Here is a 19,311-nt window from a genome sequence, read left to right as displayed (position 1 = left end):
TATATATATTAAAATATCTGTATTTACTATTAACAGGATAACATATGCAAAATCTTTAGACACTTCTCAAATCATATTACTTATGAAGTATTTTTTTGGTAAAAATCTATATTTTTCCAACAAATATCACTAAAAATATTATCCCTGAAAAATGTAGAAGCTGGTTTGCTAATACTGTCTCTTACTATTTATTATTAATTTTTGGATATCTACCCACCTCTGGCCTAAAGGAGTCGCCGTGTTGAAATTCCGACTTTTTAACTAAGACGCTGTTACGTCGGGTGTTACGTCAAACCCCGAGTTCCCATTTCCCAGGTAACTGGAACGGAACGTTAGACAACTTTTAAATTGGGTTTTGAAGATAATAATTTTGAGACAGAAAAGGAAAATTGGTCAGAGTAAGAGGTCTGTCGTGACATCTATGTTTTAGTCAAGCGGTAAAAATAGAGAACAGAGTGAGAGCTCTGTGTTTTTGCTCCTCTATGACATCAGCAGCAGGGCGGAGAGGAGGAGGAGAAACGGGAGGAGGAAAAGGAGAGGAGGGGCGCTTCACGGGGGTTGTGGGAAAGCAAAGACAGGTTTTGGGTTTTCATCGTTGACTGGGCGGTAGGCGGAGGTGGCGGACGGTGTACAGGAACTACAACCTACCGGGAGGGGGGCTGGATCACCAGGAGCTGCTGCTGCTGCTGCTGCTGCAAGCCGGCTCAACATCGACATGGAGCTGGAGAACATTGTCGCCAACACCGTGTTGCTCAAAGCACGGGAAGGTAAGGATGTTAGTGGCAACTCTCTCCGGGTGTCGTTTCGAGACAGCCCCGGTCCTACAGCCGGGTTGATGCCCCAGACTTGGGGGTTAGAGGAGGAGTTGGTGTACTTCCTCATCGCTTTGCTGTCAAAACTGCTCTAAATATGAAGAGGATATGACTTGTTTTTACTGCCAGATATACTGAGGGGGTTGTGCTTCAGGAATCTGTCAATAACCGAGTACTAAACACAAAGTAGTTGCAGTAAATGCTGCGGATAAGTCCGGAAGAAGCTGCAGCTGTGGATTGAATCTGCAGCGGCGCAAATGTTCTTTTTCTTTTTTCTCCCTCACGTTGCAGCATCGTCTCTAGTTTGCGAAACAGGATGTTGAGGCAGAGAGTGGAGCTGCGCCTTTTCGCTTTGTGCGCACATTTGGTTTAAACGCAAGGCGACCCTTTTTACAGATGGATTTGAAAACCATGTAAAAAGTTCAGTGATTCAATTAAAAAAATTAGACTCTCATATTTGATAGATCCTGGTGGATTTCTTTAACTTAGAAACAGAAAAATGATTTTCAATTCAAAAAATTATAAAAAGTTTTGAGATGAAAAAAATTAATCATTGTGGATGGTAGTACTGTGTAGTACTGTGGGCAGAATGGATTTCCAGTAGCAGTCAGTCAACAAATCTGTAGAGGCCTCTGACTGAAGACTGTTGCTTCAGTCAGAGGGTGAAGCAACAGCCTCTGACAAAGAGCAACAGCTCATCAGATGTATTTCTGTGCAGCAGAGACAAAATTTCATAGTAACATGTCCTTAATGACGCCGTCAGCTGCTGGCACCGCTAATCCATCTAATCTGCTTTTGCTGCTTCTCAGTTCAGGTTTGGAGACGCTAATTAGCTTCTCCCAGTTGTGAAAACAACTCCATGTTGCCATGTTTACACATTATTTCAACTGTCCAAAAGTAAAAAGGAGCAAATATCCTTATAGGGGTACATCATCCAAAATTAGAGGAAATCAGAGCTAATGTAACAGAGCTCCTCCAACATCCTGTCACCACGAGCGGTGCAATTTATTGTATTTGTGTTTTAGATCAGAGTTGGACTGAAGTATAAGTGAACTCTGTAGCTGGTCATAGTGTCTGGCCAGCTTGTTGACTATAGAGAATTTGAATTTTCACAAGAAATGTATTTTCCTTAAAGACATTATTCAGTTCTGGGGAAAAAGGAAAAGTTCATTGAGAACTTACAGAAGAAGAGTAACCCTCAGAAGCTTATTGCTCTATTAAATATATTAATGAGAAGTTGAGTGGAAGGTAAAAGGTTTTCATTCAAACTTAATAAGATTTTACAAGATTTGGACTGTGGCTACTGTCAATGCTCAGAGAACTACCACACACAGACAAATCCATTACATGGGACACAGCTATTGCATCCCATGTGTTAAACAAATCCTGAACAGAACACATCAGAGATTACTTATCTGGGCTGAGGAGAAATTGACTTTGTTGTTGTTCAGGCGTTCAAAGCCCCTGGACCATTAAATGGTAAATAAACTGAAGATAGATAATGGTTTTCCAGTCATACATCTCTGAAATTTTCCTTCCACTCAACTTTCAATATGCTTATAAACAGCAATGTGAACTTCAGAAATTTTGTTGCTGACTTTCTATGGGTGGGTTGTTAATGTTTGCTGTCTGGACAAATGCGTATTAATCTATTATTTTTTACTGGTTTTATGTAATATTATTCTCAGTTTTCTGAGAAGCTTAATTTCAGGTTTTCATTAGCAGTGCTTCACAATTAATAGAAATAAACTCTCAAAACATTATCATGTGTCTGAAGAATCTATATTAGTTAAATAAACTTTTTAGTGATTTTCTAATTTATTACAATGCAGTCTCTAGGTTGGATAGAGGAAAATGAGCAACACAGTCAGTGTCTGTTTAATTCTTTAAACAGAATATTGGTCCCTGTGACCTCTGACCTCCTTTAAGCATCCCTGAGTTTCACCAGACCTCTTGAGTGTGAGTGCAGTTTGTGATGTGAAGGCAAGTTGTTCAGCTTGTAGAATCTACTCCCATATATTAGCATGCTTTAGTCTATTAAAGGGTGAATCGTCTGATTTTAAAGATGAATGAAGTCATTGTTGTCATGAAGAGTTCAGCTTGAGACACCAGAACAGCTGATCTCTAAAGCAGAATCAAACTGTTCTGTGAATTAAGCGCTTCAGCTGCATTGTTCTTCATTGTAACTGTTTTGGTCAGAACCTGAATAAGTTCTCCAAACTAATAGGATTTCAGCTCTAGCAGGGTGATTTCCATGGATCTATCAGATAAAAACCTGGGATTCAGAGCACAATCCATTGTTCAGGTCTTTGTTTGATTCCTTTTCCTTTAAGACATTATTCAGTTGCAGTTCAGGTTGATCCTAGAGTATTTCCGCTGGACCAACAACTGTTCAGCAATTTCAAATCTGGTCTTTCCAACTCTGGAGTGTCTTTGTTGTTTGGACATTTCTGTTATCTTTGCTCATAGAGTGATTTATTTTCTAGCTACTTGAGTTAAGAAAATTTTATAATAATGTGGCCAACATTATGAAGAAAACATTGTTTGTGACCTTTAAATACTTTCCTGTAACTCTGTTAGCGTGTAATTTCCTCTTGATGCAATCCTTTTTCTCTCCATTTCTCCCAGTAATGGATGCTCAGGACCAGCCGACTCGAGTGTTGAGTTGAAACGTTTTCTGATTTAGGTGTTTTCAGAGTGTCTCCATGACGATATAAGTGTTTAGTTTCATTTTTAAGCTGTTTTTCCTTGTGAACATCTTACATTTGAAGAAAGATATAAAATCATTGAAGATAATAAATTAACATAACTGTGGAAAATCAACTAGGATGGACAGATAAATACAACTGGTCCAGAGCACTTTCTAAAAAGAAAGAGGGAAAAACCCTAATGGCTTCATCAATGGCTCCCTTTAGAAAGGAGATGCAGCAAACACACAAACCCTGAACGATGGATAACTTTCACAACTTCTTTCAAGAACAAGTTGCTAAAAAGAGAAACACGGGGCTAGGGGTACTTCCTATGACAAAAAAACAAAGATTCACTAATTTAGTAACAATAATATCTCCTTCCATGTTTTTTAAAAGAAAGAGACAATTAAAGAGAAGCACTGAACTATGGGTACCTCCTATGCCAAAAGCAAAAAAAAAATATACAAAAATTGTACCAGCAATAGCTTCATAACTATTTAAGAAAGAGAAGTAAAGGTACGCACTGGCCAGTGGTACTTTCTATTTGAATTAAAAATAGAATATACTAATTTAGCACTCATAGGCTCCATCATTTTTTTAACTTCTAAAGAAAAGCACTGGGGCAGAGATGCTTTCTATCACCAAAACTAAACGAGAATATGCTACCGTATTTTCCGCACTATAAGGCGCACCGGATTATAAGGCGCACTGTCGGCTTTTGAGGAAATTGAAGGTTTTAGGTGTGCCTTATAGTGCAGAAAATACGGTAATTTAGTACCAGCAAAAGATCTATAAATGTTTTTATAATAAACAAAACTAAGGAGAAGGACTGGGCCAAGGTTACTTTCAATGACAAACAACAACAACAACAACAACAACAAAAGAATATGAATTTAGTACCAACAATATCTCTATAAATGTTTTTTAAAAAAACAAAGCTAAGTAGAAGCTCTGGCTCAGGGGTATTTTCTGCAAGAAAGAAAACACAGATGACAGGAGCAGGTTTTGCTTGTAATTCATCCTGAAGGGTCAAGAAAAAATGTTTTACTTAGTTTTTACTTAGTTTTTCTGAAAAAACAAAACAAAACAGTTTTTATTAAAATTAAATAAATACATTTTTGTTTCAAATCCTGTATTTCAGTCATAAACACAGTTAGTGCTCACTAAAATGTATGACAAAAAACTCAGTGGATTGGTCTCATAAAATGGACTATACTGTCAGTTACCTCCTTTCCACCACTATATGACCGACTTATAAAAACACCTTATAAATATGGTGTTTTTATAAGGTGTTAAATATTATAGACCTCACAACAAGGAACCAAACAAACACTAAATGCAAATAAAATGCAAATACTTCTTTTTAGGGTTCTGCGATGCCATCGTCGAGGGCAAAAGTCAATAACTGTTGCTTAATCTAATTTCAAAATGACTCCATTCATCCTTACTTATGAAATTTAAACACTGCTCGTTTAATCAGCTGTTTGTTTTGTTTTTTTGCACCGTTGACCTTCTTGGATAATGCAGAAACCACACAGGAAGTACAGAGATAGGAAGAAAACTGTTGCAAAGATTTGGTTCTTTACAGCAGCAGATTGCAAATGTGGGAATGTTTCTTGTGTGACACGGAAAAATGAAAATGGGCTCAGCGGTAGGATGAAGCACGCAAACACAAAGGGCAAAATGGGAGGCAAAAACAGAGCTTCTGTTCTATTTAATGAGGCTGAAAGTCAGAGTTTGTCTGGCCTGAAAACTACCCAGTGCCTTTTGTTTCCTCTCTTCCAGACATTGTTCTCATCTTTGTGCCACTTTGTTAAGATCTTCACCTTGTGCTCAATTATGCTAAAAATATAGCAATTTTTATCAAATCGTCCCTGGATTGTTGGAAGAAATTGTCTCTGGAGGATGATTCAATCTAAATCTATATTCATAGCAGTGTTTTGGGGCAGGAAGCTAAGGCAGCTCCACACCTGAGTCATCATGGTAGCGCCCATCTATTCTCTGAACATAGTCAGAAGGAGGATTCATCAGAGACAATAACTTTTCACCTGTCTTCTGAGCTCCATTTTTTTTAATCCTGAAGACGTTGTCAGTGTTTGACACTTTTCTTGTCCAAAGGTTGTTGTCTCAGTTTGTTTACAGATGCACCACTGATGTTTGCAGTGGTAGCAACCTGATTTGGCAGAAGAATGTTCTACAGTTTGCTGGATACTGTTGCACATCCTGACGCCTTTTTCACCTTGAAGCTCTTGATGATCCAGTTAAGCTGTTCTTTCAGCTATAGGTTTAGGTTGCATTCACACCAACCCTGTTTAGCTGATTTAATCAAACTCCAGTTTGTTTGCCTAGAAAGTCCAGTTCATTTGGAGAGGTGTGAATGCACAATCAAAGTTTGACACGGACCAAAGAAGTTAATTCTGGCCCGAATAAAAAACATAGGTCCGAGTTTGGTTGAAGTGAACTTTGGTGCAGTTTGACTGCATGTTTGGATGCCGCTGCAAAAGCAGGAAGTTTACTACATTCTGGGTAACTACAAACAAAACAAATGCATAAGTCTAGAAATGGCTCGTAGTCTTTTAACAAAGTCAAAAGAGACATCCTCCAACCGCTACAATCTAATAGCGTTTTCTATTGAATATTTTAGATGTCCTCTTCTAAAAAAATAAAAAAAGACACATTTTCTGCCAATAATTTGCATTTACTCTGTGCAGAAAAATCCATAAATATATGGTAACCACTGTATTTATCCACTGACTGGTCTCTATTTTATAACGACCAGTCAGCAATTGAGACATGACTGATTTCTGCTGGACTGATGATGTCACTTCACTGACAAAAAATAGCAGAGCCATTTGGAATAAATGTTTTTTTGTCATAAAGTAAAATTTTCAGGTTTATAAAACTCTTTCTAATGAATTAGCCTGCCATCTGGTCAGTCTGCACAGCTGCAAGCGCAAAAAAGTTGGCTTCAAACTTTGTAAAAACATCATTTGTCACTATAGAACTGTAAATATTGACTGTTCAGATGCCAATGAAAGAACCATTTTTTCACTTGCCTAAAGGTTGCTGATCATTATGTTTGTTCAGAGTTTTTCATCTCCACAGACACAAAGACACCTGACTTTTTTGGTATTCAACCAAGTAAGTTGAATAGATATTTGTCTCAGGATGTTTCCTACCGGCATCAATTTGTACCCAAATGGTGGACTATGGAAAGCCAGGTCAACTCAAAACTTGTCATTACATGTTTTCAATGTGTTGCTCACATAGACCCTTTGTACCAGATGTTGGTCATTTCACTACTTTGCTGAAACAACAATGGCATGAAATGACAGTTCTGCATCTAACTTTGCTGGTATGAAATGTAGCATTCTGTCACCGGAAGTTTCGAACTGACTATGCATCAATTCATACCAACCACAGAGTCTATGGAAAGCAAGGAGGACCAAAAACCTTTGACTTTTCATGTCTTAGACACATTGTTTGCATGGCTTTTTATTCATTTTGATAAGAATGCATATACTTCACCTGAATAACATCTCAAAGATGCATGAAACGTTGTTTTTATATTCCATACAGAACGTTTTAGGATGTTTGATGGCAATTTCGCCATTTTGTACCTGATAAATTGTGATTTAAGTGACATTCTACTATCTACTCATAGAAAGTAGAAAATTTGATTAAATAAATAAAACTTAGCAAGAAGAGGCCACTTAGAGCTATTTTGGTTGTATCTGGGGAGAAAATAATAGGGTACAGGGCGTAAACTATAGGTGAGGAATAGTCTATTTCCAAAATGTACCAATAACATAAATTTACTGAGGTACAAAATGGAAGGAAGAAGGAACAAAATGGTACTGCCTGGGTACGAAATGGGGCTATGAGTAACTGATTTGACCCAGAACAACCACAAATGTTCAAAACGTTTTGAGTTTTCTAAAATGCATGTGAGTTATACCTCCTGTTTCTTACTATTTCCAAACGAGCCACCTTCTTGTTTACACCTTTTGAACACTCACCATCTTTTTTCATTGTGAAATCGTACAAGGGAGTTATGATTATTGCATTTTTGCCATCTCTGCATAAAATAATATTCATTTCCTGGAGGCTTTTGCCCAAACAAACAGATGGAGGAAGTATTTAGAGAAAGTTACGGGGTTCCCATTTCAGCCAAAAGAAAGTTATTATTAGACACCAAAAACACATTTGTATTTGTTGGACTCAAAAGGTTATAGACTGGAGAGTTCTTGACAGTGTTGTACTTTCTACTGTCTACCATGCTGCCGACCACATCCTCTTAAATGAGATTGACTTAAAAAAAAAAAAAAGCTCCCTACTGCCAGCAATTTTTTAGATAATGTATCACGTTGAACTGAGACCACAGACACAAAGGAAACCTCTGTTGCGACGGCTCACAGGAAGGCACATATGAAGCCACAACTGAAAACATCAACGCCTTCAGGGTTCGTATCATGCTTCATGATTTCTGGTTACTCACATTTCTGCTCTCTGGCTGTGAAAGCTTTCAATATCGGGGCAAGAAAACACTTAAAAGCTTAGATAATGGCTGCAGATGTTTTTTTTTTATTTTTTTTATTTTTTTAAATCTCTCTCTTTCTCACTGATTATTTCTGTTTTTATTTTAATTATGTAAAGCACTTTGAAATGCCTTGCTGCTGAAATGTGCTATACAAATAAAATTTGATTGATTGATTGATTTGACAGTTAAGCACAATCTTCAAGTATTTTAGTTTTGGTAAAAAGAAAAAAAGAGCCATTTTTGTTTAAAATAAAAGTATAGTCACATGTTAGAAATGGGAATATGTAATAAAGATCTCTTATTCTGATGGGGTAAGTCCAGGGCGAAACTGTTTTTTCTTACAGGGTGTAACTATAATTGAACAATATAAAGAAAAATGTAGAAAAGGCCTAAGGTTGTTTACAAAATCAACCATAGGACTCAAAAATATGTAAATATTTTCCTCAAAGACCAGAGGTCAACAACTTTCAATCCAAAAACCAAGTTTGGTCATTAGTACAGCTAAATAAAATTTACTAAATAACCATATAATAAAGAAAAAGTTATGCATTTTTGTCTGGTGTAGGAAACTTAAGATTAGAAATATATTAGGTCTTAACTTCTTTTTTGTAGCAGTTTATTTTAACACTTTTCTTACATTTTTCTTTGTTTTTTTTGTAATTTTTACATTTTATTTTATTTTTGTTAATTTATTTTTGTTTTATTTTATGAAAACAGGTCTCTTGTAAATGAGGTCTTTTATCTCAACGAAACAACTTTCTTGGATAAAGGTAAAAAAAAAGAAAAAAGACTGAGCATAACCTTTTAAATCCGGCATAGTTTCTTCTCTAAATGTAAGGTTTATACAACAAAATGATGTTTACTTTTACCCAGATTGTCTACTGCGCCTATATAACTTTGAGTTTCCTGTCAAATCTCCCTAAAGTGCAGTAGAGTGTGCAAACATGAACTGTCTTCTAGTTGAGCTCTGAATGAGGTTTTATTTGTTTTACAGTAAAGTCAAAATTTGAATACTATTTTCATCCATATGAAGTTATAGCTATTTAAGAAAAAAAAAACAGTGCAACATAAAGTAGGGCAAAGAGCATTTATTTAATTTATTTTTTTATTGATTTTTTGGCACTAGTAGCCTCCATATGCAGCAGATCAGACAGGAAATTGGCAGAGACATTTTGGAAATATGCTCCCATTCTTCAGACTTGAACACAATTTGTAAAAAAAACTATTTTACATACAAAATAAAAACATCACTCAGATAAAGTGTTATGTACCTTGTAATATACAGTGGACCCCTGCCTATTTGTGAGAGTCTCGGGTAATTGTATATTCGTAGATGAGATACTAATCTCTTCTACCTAAACATTTACCAATTCACTATTGGCTGCTATTGGCAGCTCTTGTAGTTTCTCTCAAAACAAAACATCTTCAAAGAACTCCCTTTGTGTAGATTTAGAGTCTAAACTAAAACTATTTGCAACACTTTGATAGCTATCAAACACTTGTTGCTGTTTGATAGTTTTCTGCTTTTTGTTTTTGATGGACAATCAGAAAAATCTTTTTTTATCGGGGGATCACTGTGTATACTCTTACATGGTTAACTAACTAAATGCTGTACCATTAAAACTAATATTTTATTACATCTGCAAGATGTTACTTTTTTCAAGCAAAGAAAAAGAGAAAAACAAAACATGTTAGGAGAAGATTAGAGCCAAAATGTCAGTATTTTCTATTCCTTTATGATCCTTTTATGATCATAGATGGCCATCTTGATAGCTAGTACAATTTTTTTGGTTATCATTAACACTGTGGGACAAGAAGACAAAAAATAGAGGCGCACAATCTATCAGCATCAACATCAGTATCAGTCATTTCCTAACTTATTAGTATTGGTCTGATAAGTAAAACTGGGTTGATATTAATAATCAATGTTTATTTCAATCCTATTGCCGTTTGTGTAGGAAAATATATTGGTAAGTAATATTGGTAAATATTTGACATAATGGCAATATATCGAACATTGATACCAGCTCAAAATTTTGTATTTGTCCGTGGTGTCCCTGACAAAAATAGCAATTATTTGAAACTTCTGATTTCCTTCTTTGTGTTTTAACATTTGTGGTCATCAGCTGGAAAGTTTGAAGGCCAATTTATATCTCTAAGGTATGCAATTTCTACAAATAATATATTTTAGATCAAACCAATATGACTATGTGATGTTAAACAAGTGTTCTGCTACCAAGTGGTAGTAAAAAAGGACAAATCTGTCAAATTAAACTCATGTCAGTTTATTTATACAGTGCCGTTTCACAGCAAATGTTATATTAAATAACCTTGACCTTAATAAATCAAATTAAAATTGAAGGAATCTATTATAATTAGTTAGAAGAGTTTGAAATAAAGTGTGTCTTTATGTTTTCAATGCCTTCTCAGCATGAAAACGAGAAGTCGGTTGGTCACCTACTTATTAAAGTGTGGCAGCAGGGAAACATCACAAAGGCACAAAAGGCAGTGAGTGCATGAGTTAACTTAAACCTGCAGAGAGTTGTAATTGTTTAGCCATATCGTCCCTGTACTTAATAATATTGATATAATATTGACCAAGCAGACAGCTACACCTCTAATTATTATTTTTTGAAACTTATGTGAAACTTTGTGTTTGTGGCTGATCTCAGTCTTCATGCCAGGCTGACTTTGCCCCCCGTTTTTCTTCATTTACATTGTCACTTGAGCACACAGAAGGCATTATTCATCAATCAGCTTATCTGTGACGGATATTATCTTCTGTTTCCTGGACACATGCACCAAACATCTTGTTTGCAGTGTATCTATGACAATAATTGATTTTCGTAAGCACAGCAGCTGCTTTGTAGTATTTGAATACCCAAATCATGGAGCGTTGCGTTGATTTCTTTCCACATCAGAGAAGTTCTGAAATAAACACACCTTGAAGTTGCTGCTGCAAAACAACTTTATGCTATCAATACATACTTTGCACACAAGATTCTGGACCATGACTTTTGGTCTAAAGTAAGTGTGAACAGCAAGAAAGATTTGTAAACGACAGTAAAAACAAAGACATGTACTATGAATAAGTATTTGTTTCACTATTATCTAATAATATCATTTTACGGTCAATGGAAATGCAGCTAATGAAATCAGTAAGCTAACTTCTAGTAGAAACAGAAAAACTTAAAAACTCACTCCAGAAAGTGGAACAATTTTCTGTTAGTTTTGTGGGTTGTGGTTAGAATTGAAGCTATAAGGAGACTGGAGGGACAATAATGTGGGAAAGGGTCTTCATGTGAACTCTTGAACCCTGCAGACATGAATCTACTACCCTTGCATGGATGGCAGTTTGGGTTTTTGGTTTCATCAAAATGTTTCTTCAATTTTAATGTCAGACTAGGTATTTATAGGTCCATCATAAGCTGCAGAAAAAAGAACAACACTTAAAATGAAAGTTGTACTTCCCCAAGCTTCTTATATTCTTTCCATGAGGTTGAAAACATGTTGATAATTTAAAGATCTACTGTGTAGTCCCAATGTACATGTAAACTTAATTGTAATATTTATCAGAACAGGGTTGATATGTAATACTGTTAACAAAACAATTGTGAACATTGATGATTATGCTCTTTTTATCCCTTTAAAAGAAAAGTTGGCATTTTAGTTGAAAATAAGACAGAATAAAACTATAAGAGCCTTAAAATGTGAAATCCTGGCTGCTTCCTTTTAATCTCACCAAAACAAAATGAGCCTGCAGAGACTTGAAACCCTCTGAAAACTGAAGTAGCACAGCAAGCATCATGTCAGCTCATGTCCCGCTTCTTGCTTTGTGGTGAGTGAACTTGCGCCAGAAACGCTGTTAAACGAGTCACAGTCAGAACATCAACACAGAAAGGACAGGAACTTCCTCTGTCTTCTATGGTTCCCACCATGTTTCAGGCCATTCATCTCCTGGAGGGCTACCACAGTTTAAACTTCGTCACAAGCTAAGACGCACCGGAAGCCTGAAAGTAACAATTGATCTTGTGACCTAAAAGCTATTAACCAAAAGATAAAAAACACTTCTTTCTGTAAAACTAACATTTATTAAAGATTGAGATTTTTATTTTTATTTTTAAAAAGCTACGAATTCATATCGTTATGACAGTGTTGTGCTTTGGAAATTAATTGTTCAAAACTTTCCTGCCTCCTTAAGGACAAACAGCATTAAGAGGGAGTCATCGTCAACATTTTTGTTCTAAATTAGATTAGAAAAATACAAAACGTACATTTTTTAATTTATTTTTATCTCGGAATAAAAGTTCAAATGCCTACTTTAAAATATCACACAAAATCTAAAATGCAACTTTATAAAATGTAATAGTTCAAACACAAGAAACAAAGTAAAGGACATTAGCATAAAAATAAAACTAATTAGAAAATATCAAAACATTTTAAATGTGCTTTTTAGAATAAAAATTGTAATTTTATTCTAAAATATCAAAAAACTGAATGTGTATTTTGGAATACCAATTCAGCAAATTGCCAAAATCCTCAAATACTTGAGATCTGTCTAAAAATGCATGTTGCTGCTTGTTTTAATAGTTCAAGCACCAAATATTCCTTAATATGCATTGATGCAGTGGAAACCTTTTTCACTGTATCTTTGAAGCTAACATCTTCTTAATCGCCGTTAGAGGTTCAGCCAATCAGCACTAAGGAAAATAATTGCCACTCCTAGATTGGCTGCTTTGCAACTACAGGCAATAGTGTCAGGTAGCATTGTAGCTAGGTATTTTAGCTTCTCAAGCTGCATTTTCTTTCAAATATTTTAGGTATCCCCCACAAAATTATCTAAAATAATTTGGACTGGTGTTCCACAGAAAAATCGGTGAATATTGAAACATGAATATGCGAGAGTTCACTGCACTGTCTTTTTGTATTTGTCGTTGAAAGTACCCTGACCCAGTGTGTCTATTTTTAGCTTCGTCTCTTTCTTGAAAGAAGTAATTGTCAGAGTTATTGTAAATATTAATTTATCTGCTGTCTTTGGGTTTTTCTTTTCATTGAAAGTATCCCTGGTCGTGTTCTGTTGCTGTGGCTTCTGTTTTTTTTACTGCATTTCTTTCCACACTGTGAAAAAAAATCATCAAATATTTAGGTTTTCTGAGAACAATTTGGAGTTATGTTAGAAAAACCACAAAATTCACTGTATTTCTGTTCAGTGTATGTTTGGAGTTTTCCAACGCTTTGGGGTGAGTAAAAAAGTTTGAATTTACATTGTGACAAAAATGAAAGATCATCAAAAATACTTTATACCTTTCTCAACAATCAGAGTTCTTCTAATGGCTTACCAGCTCTTTGCATGTTTCTAGCTTCAAGTCTTTAAGATTCAATGACCTTTGTCATCACCATAAACTTTATCAAATATGTTGATAAATTACAAAATGCATTTTAAATCTAAGTCTGCATCTACAAAGGGTATGAAAAATGTTGAGTTCAACTGTATGTATGTTCATGACAGTTATTCACATTTAATGTCATTATAGCAGATCGGTGTCAGACGTGTTCATGTCATTAATCTGTATTGTCATGTTTTCATTTTAAAGATTTAGAGGAAATATATAAAAATGAATTCAATTATTTTTGTGACTTATGTAAAGCATATAAATTGAGAAATGAAGTATAATCATCACTTTTAAGCTACTATTACTTCAGATTTAATGCCTGAGCTACAATGATGCTTTACTTTAACCTAAATACTAGTGCCTGGTGGGAAACTTAGAAGTGAAAGTGTACTTTTTGTCTCCATTTTCATCATCTTTATTGTATTCAGTTAAAAAAATAATCATTTTTATGTTTTGTTTGTTTTTTCTTCTTAGGAGGTGGCGGCAACAGAAAAGGAAAAAGCAAGAAATGGAAGCAGATGCTGCAGTTCCCCCACATAAGTTTGTGCGAGGAGTTGCGACAGACCACAGGTAAAGCTGGCCTGGTCTTCACTGTCTGCATCTTACCCTGGAGGGCTCTTTATCTCTGTCCTCCTTATGTGCCAGTTGAGTCGAATGCCTCTGAAACCTGAAAATGACCTTTTATCAGATCCAAAACAGGCCTACTGCACCAAAACATCCAACAGTCAATCAAAACAGTCAGTGAAGTCTCAGTAGACAGAATTGCTTGCCAACACATTAGAAAGCATTACCAGGTTGTGGTGTTCCGCATTGTTCTTGTTGATTGGTTGGTTTGGTTACTGCCTGATCACTCAATTTCTCCACACATAATACGACAACATGGGACCCCTTGTAGTGGTTCTAGATTCTCAAAATTCTCTGTAATTACATCCAAATTCCTTCTGGATAAAAAAAAACTTTTGTGTTAAGCTACGTTCACAGAGCAACCAAATGTGATCAATCAGATTTTTTGCCCATATGCAACCTATATATGACTTTTTCATGGCAGTCTGAACAGATATTCAGATATTTTCATCCCCACAAAAAACGGATTTATGACTCGTCCATATGTGGTGTTAAATAGGACAACTCAAAAATATGCATTATTGTCCTGCCGCTTTACAGTCATTGACTTCCCTTTATTGGTCAATCACACAAAATCTCAGTAAATTAGGTTAAAGTTTGTGGTTGCATTGTGACAAAATGGAAACAACATTCTTGAGGTGTTACTCCTTTACAGTCAGCTCTGCTTTATGAGTCTGTCAGGCATAAACTCAAATCAAGCTTGAAAGCAGTGCAGTCTTAGAGGAACTGAGTCAAACTTTGACAAACAGAAATTAGGATTTTAGCTTTGACATAGAGGTTTCAGCTAAAAACTGGTCCTCAACAAGCTGTTTCTACGCTAACTTTTGCCTCATTCAGTGTTTACCTGCACACCGACACTCAATTCATACGTTAAGACAAGAAAAATGTCTTTAAAAGATACCACAGAGGAAACTGTGGGCACAGCAGAAAGAGGAAGTAGACTGCTGCCTTTGCAAAGTTGCTTTCTTTATAACATACAAAAAAAGCCGGTTACTGCATGTAACCAGCTAACCATCTTAGGCAGGATAGCTGCTTTTTACAGTCCAGCTAATGGCATTTAAACTAACTGCTACCCAGGGTCCAACTAACAACTCCTAAAACTAAAGGCTTCACTGAAGCTAACAGCTCAGATTCAAGTAATTAGCTCCTGAAGCTAACAGCTAATCTGTCTCAAACTAATAACTCCTCAAGTTAACAAGAGTGTTTTCCTTACTCACCATCTCGATCACACACTATGAGCAAGAATGAAGCAGCAGTGTAGCGGCTGAAAGAAAAAGGTCGGAAAAAATTTAGGCATCTTGATTTTGAGTGAATTTCTGAAATATGGAAAACTGGAGGAACAGTCTTTGCCGAAGTCCAAGTCTCTCAAGCTGCATTTTCTTTAAAAATTTTAGTTGTGATCTACAAAAACATCCTGAAATATCTTGGCTTTCCGTAAATAATTTGGAGTCACATTCCCCAGAAAAATTTACTAAAAAAAATCTGTGAATGGGCGTGTGTCCTCTGTTAAAGTTCAGAGTAAATCACACTTAACACTGAAATTCTGCCACGTGCTGACAGAAGATTGCATTGACATGCAGGATAAGGTATATCTCAGAGCAGTGTTTCTCAGCCTTTTTTGGGCCAGCGCCCCCCTAGCCTTTATTCAGGTCCCTCACCACCCCCCCACCAAAGAATTTGCAGGCTACTTTGCACTGACCATTATTTTATCATTACCAATCAAACATCTACTATTGTAGATGTTTGATTTTTATGCTTGTTTCTGTATTTATCATCAAAAATAATTTCCCAGAGAACAAAAAAGTCATGGGAATAGAAATTATTTTCACAGGCGTCTATGAAAAATGCAATGAACATTCAAGTTAAAATTTGTAGGCCTAACAGCAGCCAATCAGAGTGGAAAAAATATTCTTATTCTTTGCCATTTTCCAGTTGTTAAATATTCCACAAAATGAGCAGATAAAAGATGTACAACATGCCAGTTTAAACTTTGATATATTTGCAAACGACTGAGCTCTGCAACATTAAAACATGGATAGAACTGTAACTACATTAATCATAGCTCTTCTTCTCTTCAGTGTTTGTCAGTTTCTGGTGGTGCAGCTCTGTGCTGCCTTCAGGAGAATGGGACATCAGAGTATCATCCATAAAACTTCACCCACATGGCATTTAATGTGCAAACCAGAGCTTTCAGTGGAAAAACAAAGGTTTCATGTCCTTTTTATGCCATACAAATATGAGACAGAAACATGGATTATATCTTTATATAGATCTGTCTATTTATTTATAGATTAATAGTTTTACTGGACAGAAATGACAAAGAACAAATCTGGTTCTTAATCAAATCCTAATGAGTCAAATTGAAAGTGTCATGGAGTCATCAGCCTCATGACATTAACACTTACATGAAAAATAATATTGAAGAAATAAATATATCAAATCTAATTAAAAACATAAAGTGATAAGTTATTTACTGTTATGGTCTGTAAGATATATTTATTCTCAGTAYTAGATATGGTCTCAACAAACCCATGACATTTCAACAATATTATTTTACATTTTATCTGGAAATAGTGTCTGTTTATTCTTGCCATTCTGTCCTCTGTATTAATTATTGCTCAAAAGGTCTTGCCATACCAGTTTATTCCTCTGTATTTACTTTAGTTTCTTAGTTTATTCTTGCATTTTGTTCTACATTCATTTACATTTAGTTTTATTTGATTAGTTTTATCCTCTGTTGGTTTATTGCTATGTTCACTTTAGTTTCTTTCCTGTTGCTAGATTTATTTTATAGTTTATTGACGCTCATCATCAGTAAACTCATCACCTGCTGCGCCGTCTAATCGTCATGTGTTTCACATCATGTGTTGATTTTTCACTGTTCAGCGTTGGATTCTCTGTTTTTATGCCATAATTCACATCTAGTTCGTCGCTTCGTTTTATGTCCCGATTCTCCTGTTTCAGAGTTTTGCGCAATGTGAACGTCTTTTTTTTAAGCCCCTAAGGTGCAGGGCGGTCGGGAAGCGTATCGATGGGGAAAAGGCAGACTGACAGAAACCTTTTAAAACAACGGAAACAATTTCTGCATTCTGATTATTGAAATTTAAAAGTGCTGTGTTGTTCTATCACACCCGTTTCATACCGGACCACTTACAGCACCGTGTTAACGCTATAAAATGAACGCTCTCTATCGCGGTATCACCCATGGAGGGATTTCTTTATTTCTTCATTTAAATGGGTTCATTTTTCAGAGGGATACAAAGTGAGGGTGTCGTGATTTTAGCTTCCAGTAGCAGGAGAACAGAGCTGCGCCAAGAAGCTAACAGAAGCTACAAACACTGAATAGAAGAAGAGCTGTCATCGATACAGTTGCAGCCAAGCATGATTTAATGTTACACAAKACARTTTTACCAAGTTGCTCAAAGTCTAAACTGGCATTGTTGTGCATTTAAGGTGTAAAGTTTACCTTCGACCAAACGCCCCCCAAAGGCATCCCAGCGCCCCCCTTTTGTAAAAATGTCCGCCAGCGCCCCCTGCCGTCCTCTGAACGCCCCCTGCGGGGCGGTACCGCCCACGTTGAGAACCGATATCTTAGAGCATTGTAGTTAGCTTAATCTTCAGACAAGAACACATTTTGTCAAAGTAGTTTGTGATTTTAGCAAATATTGATCAAAATATTTACTTCTTAAAATAAGCATGTTTTAGCCACAGATGACTTTTCAAAATAATTTTATTCTCATGTTCCAGTGCAGAAACATGTATGGGACCATTTCTTTTTATCTTTTTTGGTAATTTGAAGGAACTGCATATAGTCATATATTCCTACAGCAAACACTCATTCCAAATAACTATTGTTCCTCTGAGCCTCTTAATGTGGTAGCAGTGATCCATTACATGTTGTAGTAACTAGAGCAGCAGTGAAAAGTCCAGAATATGGAAGTAAATATGTGCCATCAGAATTTGAATAAAAAATGCATCTGAAACTTGAATGTTGTATATTTGTGCTTACTTTTTCAATAAAAAAAAAAATCAGTGCCATTATTTGTACATGTTTACAATTTTAAATTTTAAATATATATATTTTTTCAGTGTTAAAAAATTCAGCATATAAAAAAATTCAAAAATTTAATCACTTTGAAATAGGAATGTGAATTTTTTTAACAAATGAAAATTGCAAACGTACAAAAAAAATTTTTTTAATTGAAAAAGTAAGCACAAATATACAACATTCAAGTTTCAGATGCATTTTTTATTCAAATTCTGATGGCACATATTTACTTCCATTGAACGGGTGTCTGCTGTAAAAAATCAATGGGTTCACTGTGCAGGCCGAACCCTAAACCCTGATTAGTGGGCGCACTCACGGCTGCACAGTGAACCCATTGATTTTTTACAGCAGACATCGGCTCCCCTCTGTTGCAGGTACTGCGTACCCCTAAAAGATTTAGTGTACGGCAGCGTACCCCCTTACTTTCACCCCTTTTTATAATGACACCAATTATAATCATATCTGAATACGTCGAAGCACTTTGAAATGCCTTGTTCCTGAAAATGTGCTACGTAAATAAAATTACCTTACCTTACTTCGAATGTAAAGAGCAGAATTGACTGATTAGTTTTTCAAGAACAATCTAAAACACGACTTAATCAGTTAATAAATAACTTTTTTTCCCATTTCATATTGTTTCTGAACTGTTCATGCTTTGCTAGAGCAGCGGTGCAACACGTCGATCTCGGCATTAGGTGGCAAACTAAACGCCGCCAGGACGCTGAGACCAACACGTCCTTCTCTGGCTGGCTTAAAACGTTCGTAACTTTATTGAAGAATAACAAAAAAATCGACATAACGTGCTCAAATTAATGACCCAACAATAATAATCTCAGTGATTGCGCAATTCTGTGCGTTTCGGTTCCATTACCAAAATAACTAGCAGAGCAGGAGTTTAAAATTAACTAATAAACCACCGCTGTGTTCAGGGGAGGGGAGCGCATGTTAATAATCGCAAAACAAATATCAAGCCTGCAAACCTAATATCGTAAAGGACTGAATGTTGTGTGGTTTTTTTTAACCTCTGGTCGGCTTGTGGAGCGCAGGAGGTTGCCATAGCAACGGCTGTGCTTAAATGACAGAGACGGGGAGTAAAAATATGCGAGTGGTTTAGAGTTGATCACCTATTCAGGTTGTTTTACCTGTCTTGGCGCATCACAGCCTCTGTAGTTTCTGAACATTCAATAAACGACAAACTTGGACT

At 35.9% G+C, this 19,311-nt stretch overlaps 1 protein-coding gene across 1 annotated transcript in view; it reads left to right on the top strand.

The window, feature by feature from the left end:
• The first annotated feature begins 331 nt into the window (after positions 1 to 331).
• The window catches only part of grk6 (G protein-coupled receptor kinase 6), a 76,832-nt gene continuing 57,852 nt past the window's right edge, over positions 332 to 19,311 (top strand). The window contains exons 1-2 of the mRNA XM_008428433.1: positions 332 to 767; positions 13,910 to 14,005. Coding sequence (XP_008426655.1) covers positions 716 to 767; positions 13,910 to 14,005 — 148 coding nt within the window. The 5' untranslated portion in view covers positions 332 to 715. The remainder of the gene's footprint in view (positions 768 to 13,909; positions 14,006 to 19,311) is intronic.

Source organism: Poecilia reticulata, linkage group LG14, assembly GCF_000633615.1.
Source record: "Poecilia reticulata strain Guanapo linkage group LG14, Guppy_female_1.0+MT, whole genome shotgun sequence".
Classification (NCBI taxonomy): Eukaryota; Metazoa; Chordata; class Actinopteri; order Cyprinodontiformes; family Poeciliidae; genus Poecilia; species Poecilia reticulata.
Note: the sequence above shows the minus strand (reverse complement) of the source record. Positions and strands in the feature narration are given on the sequence as shown.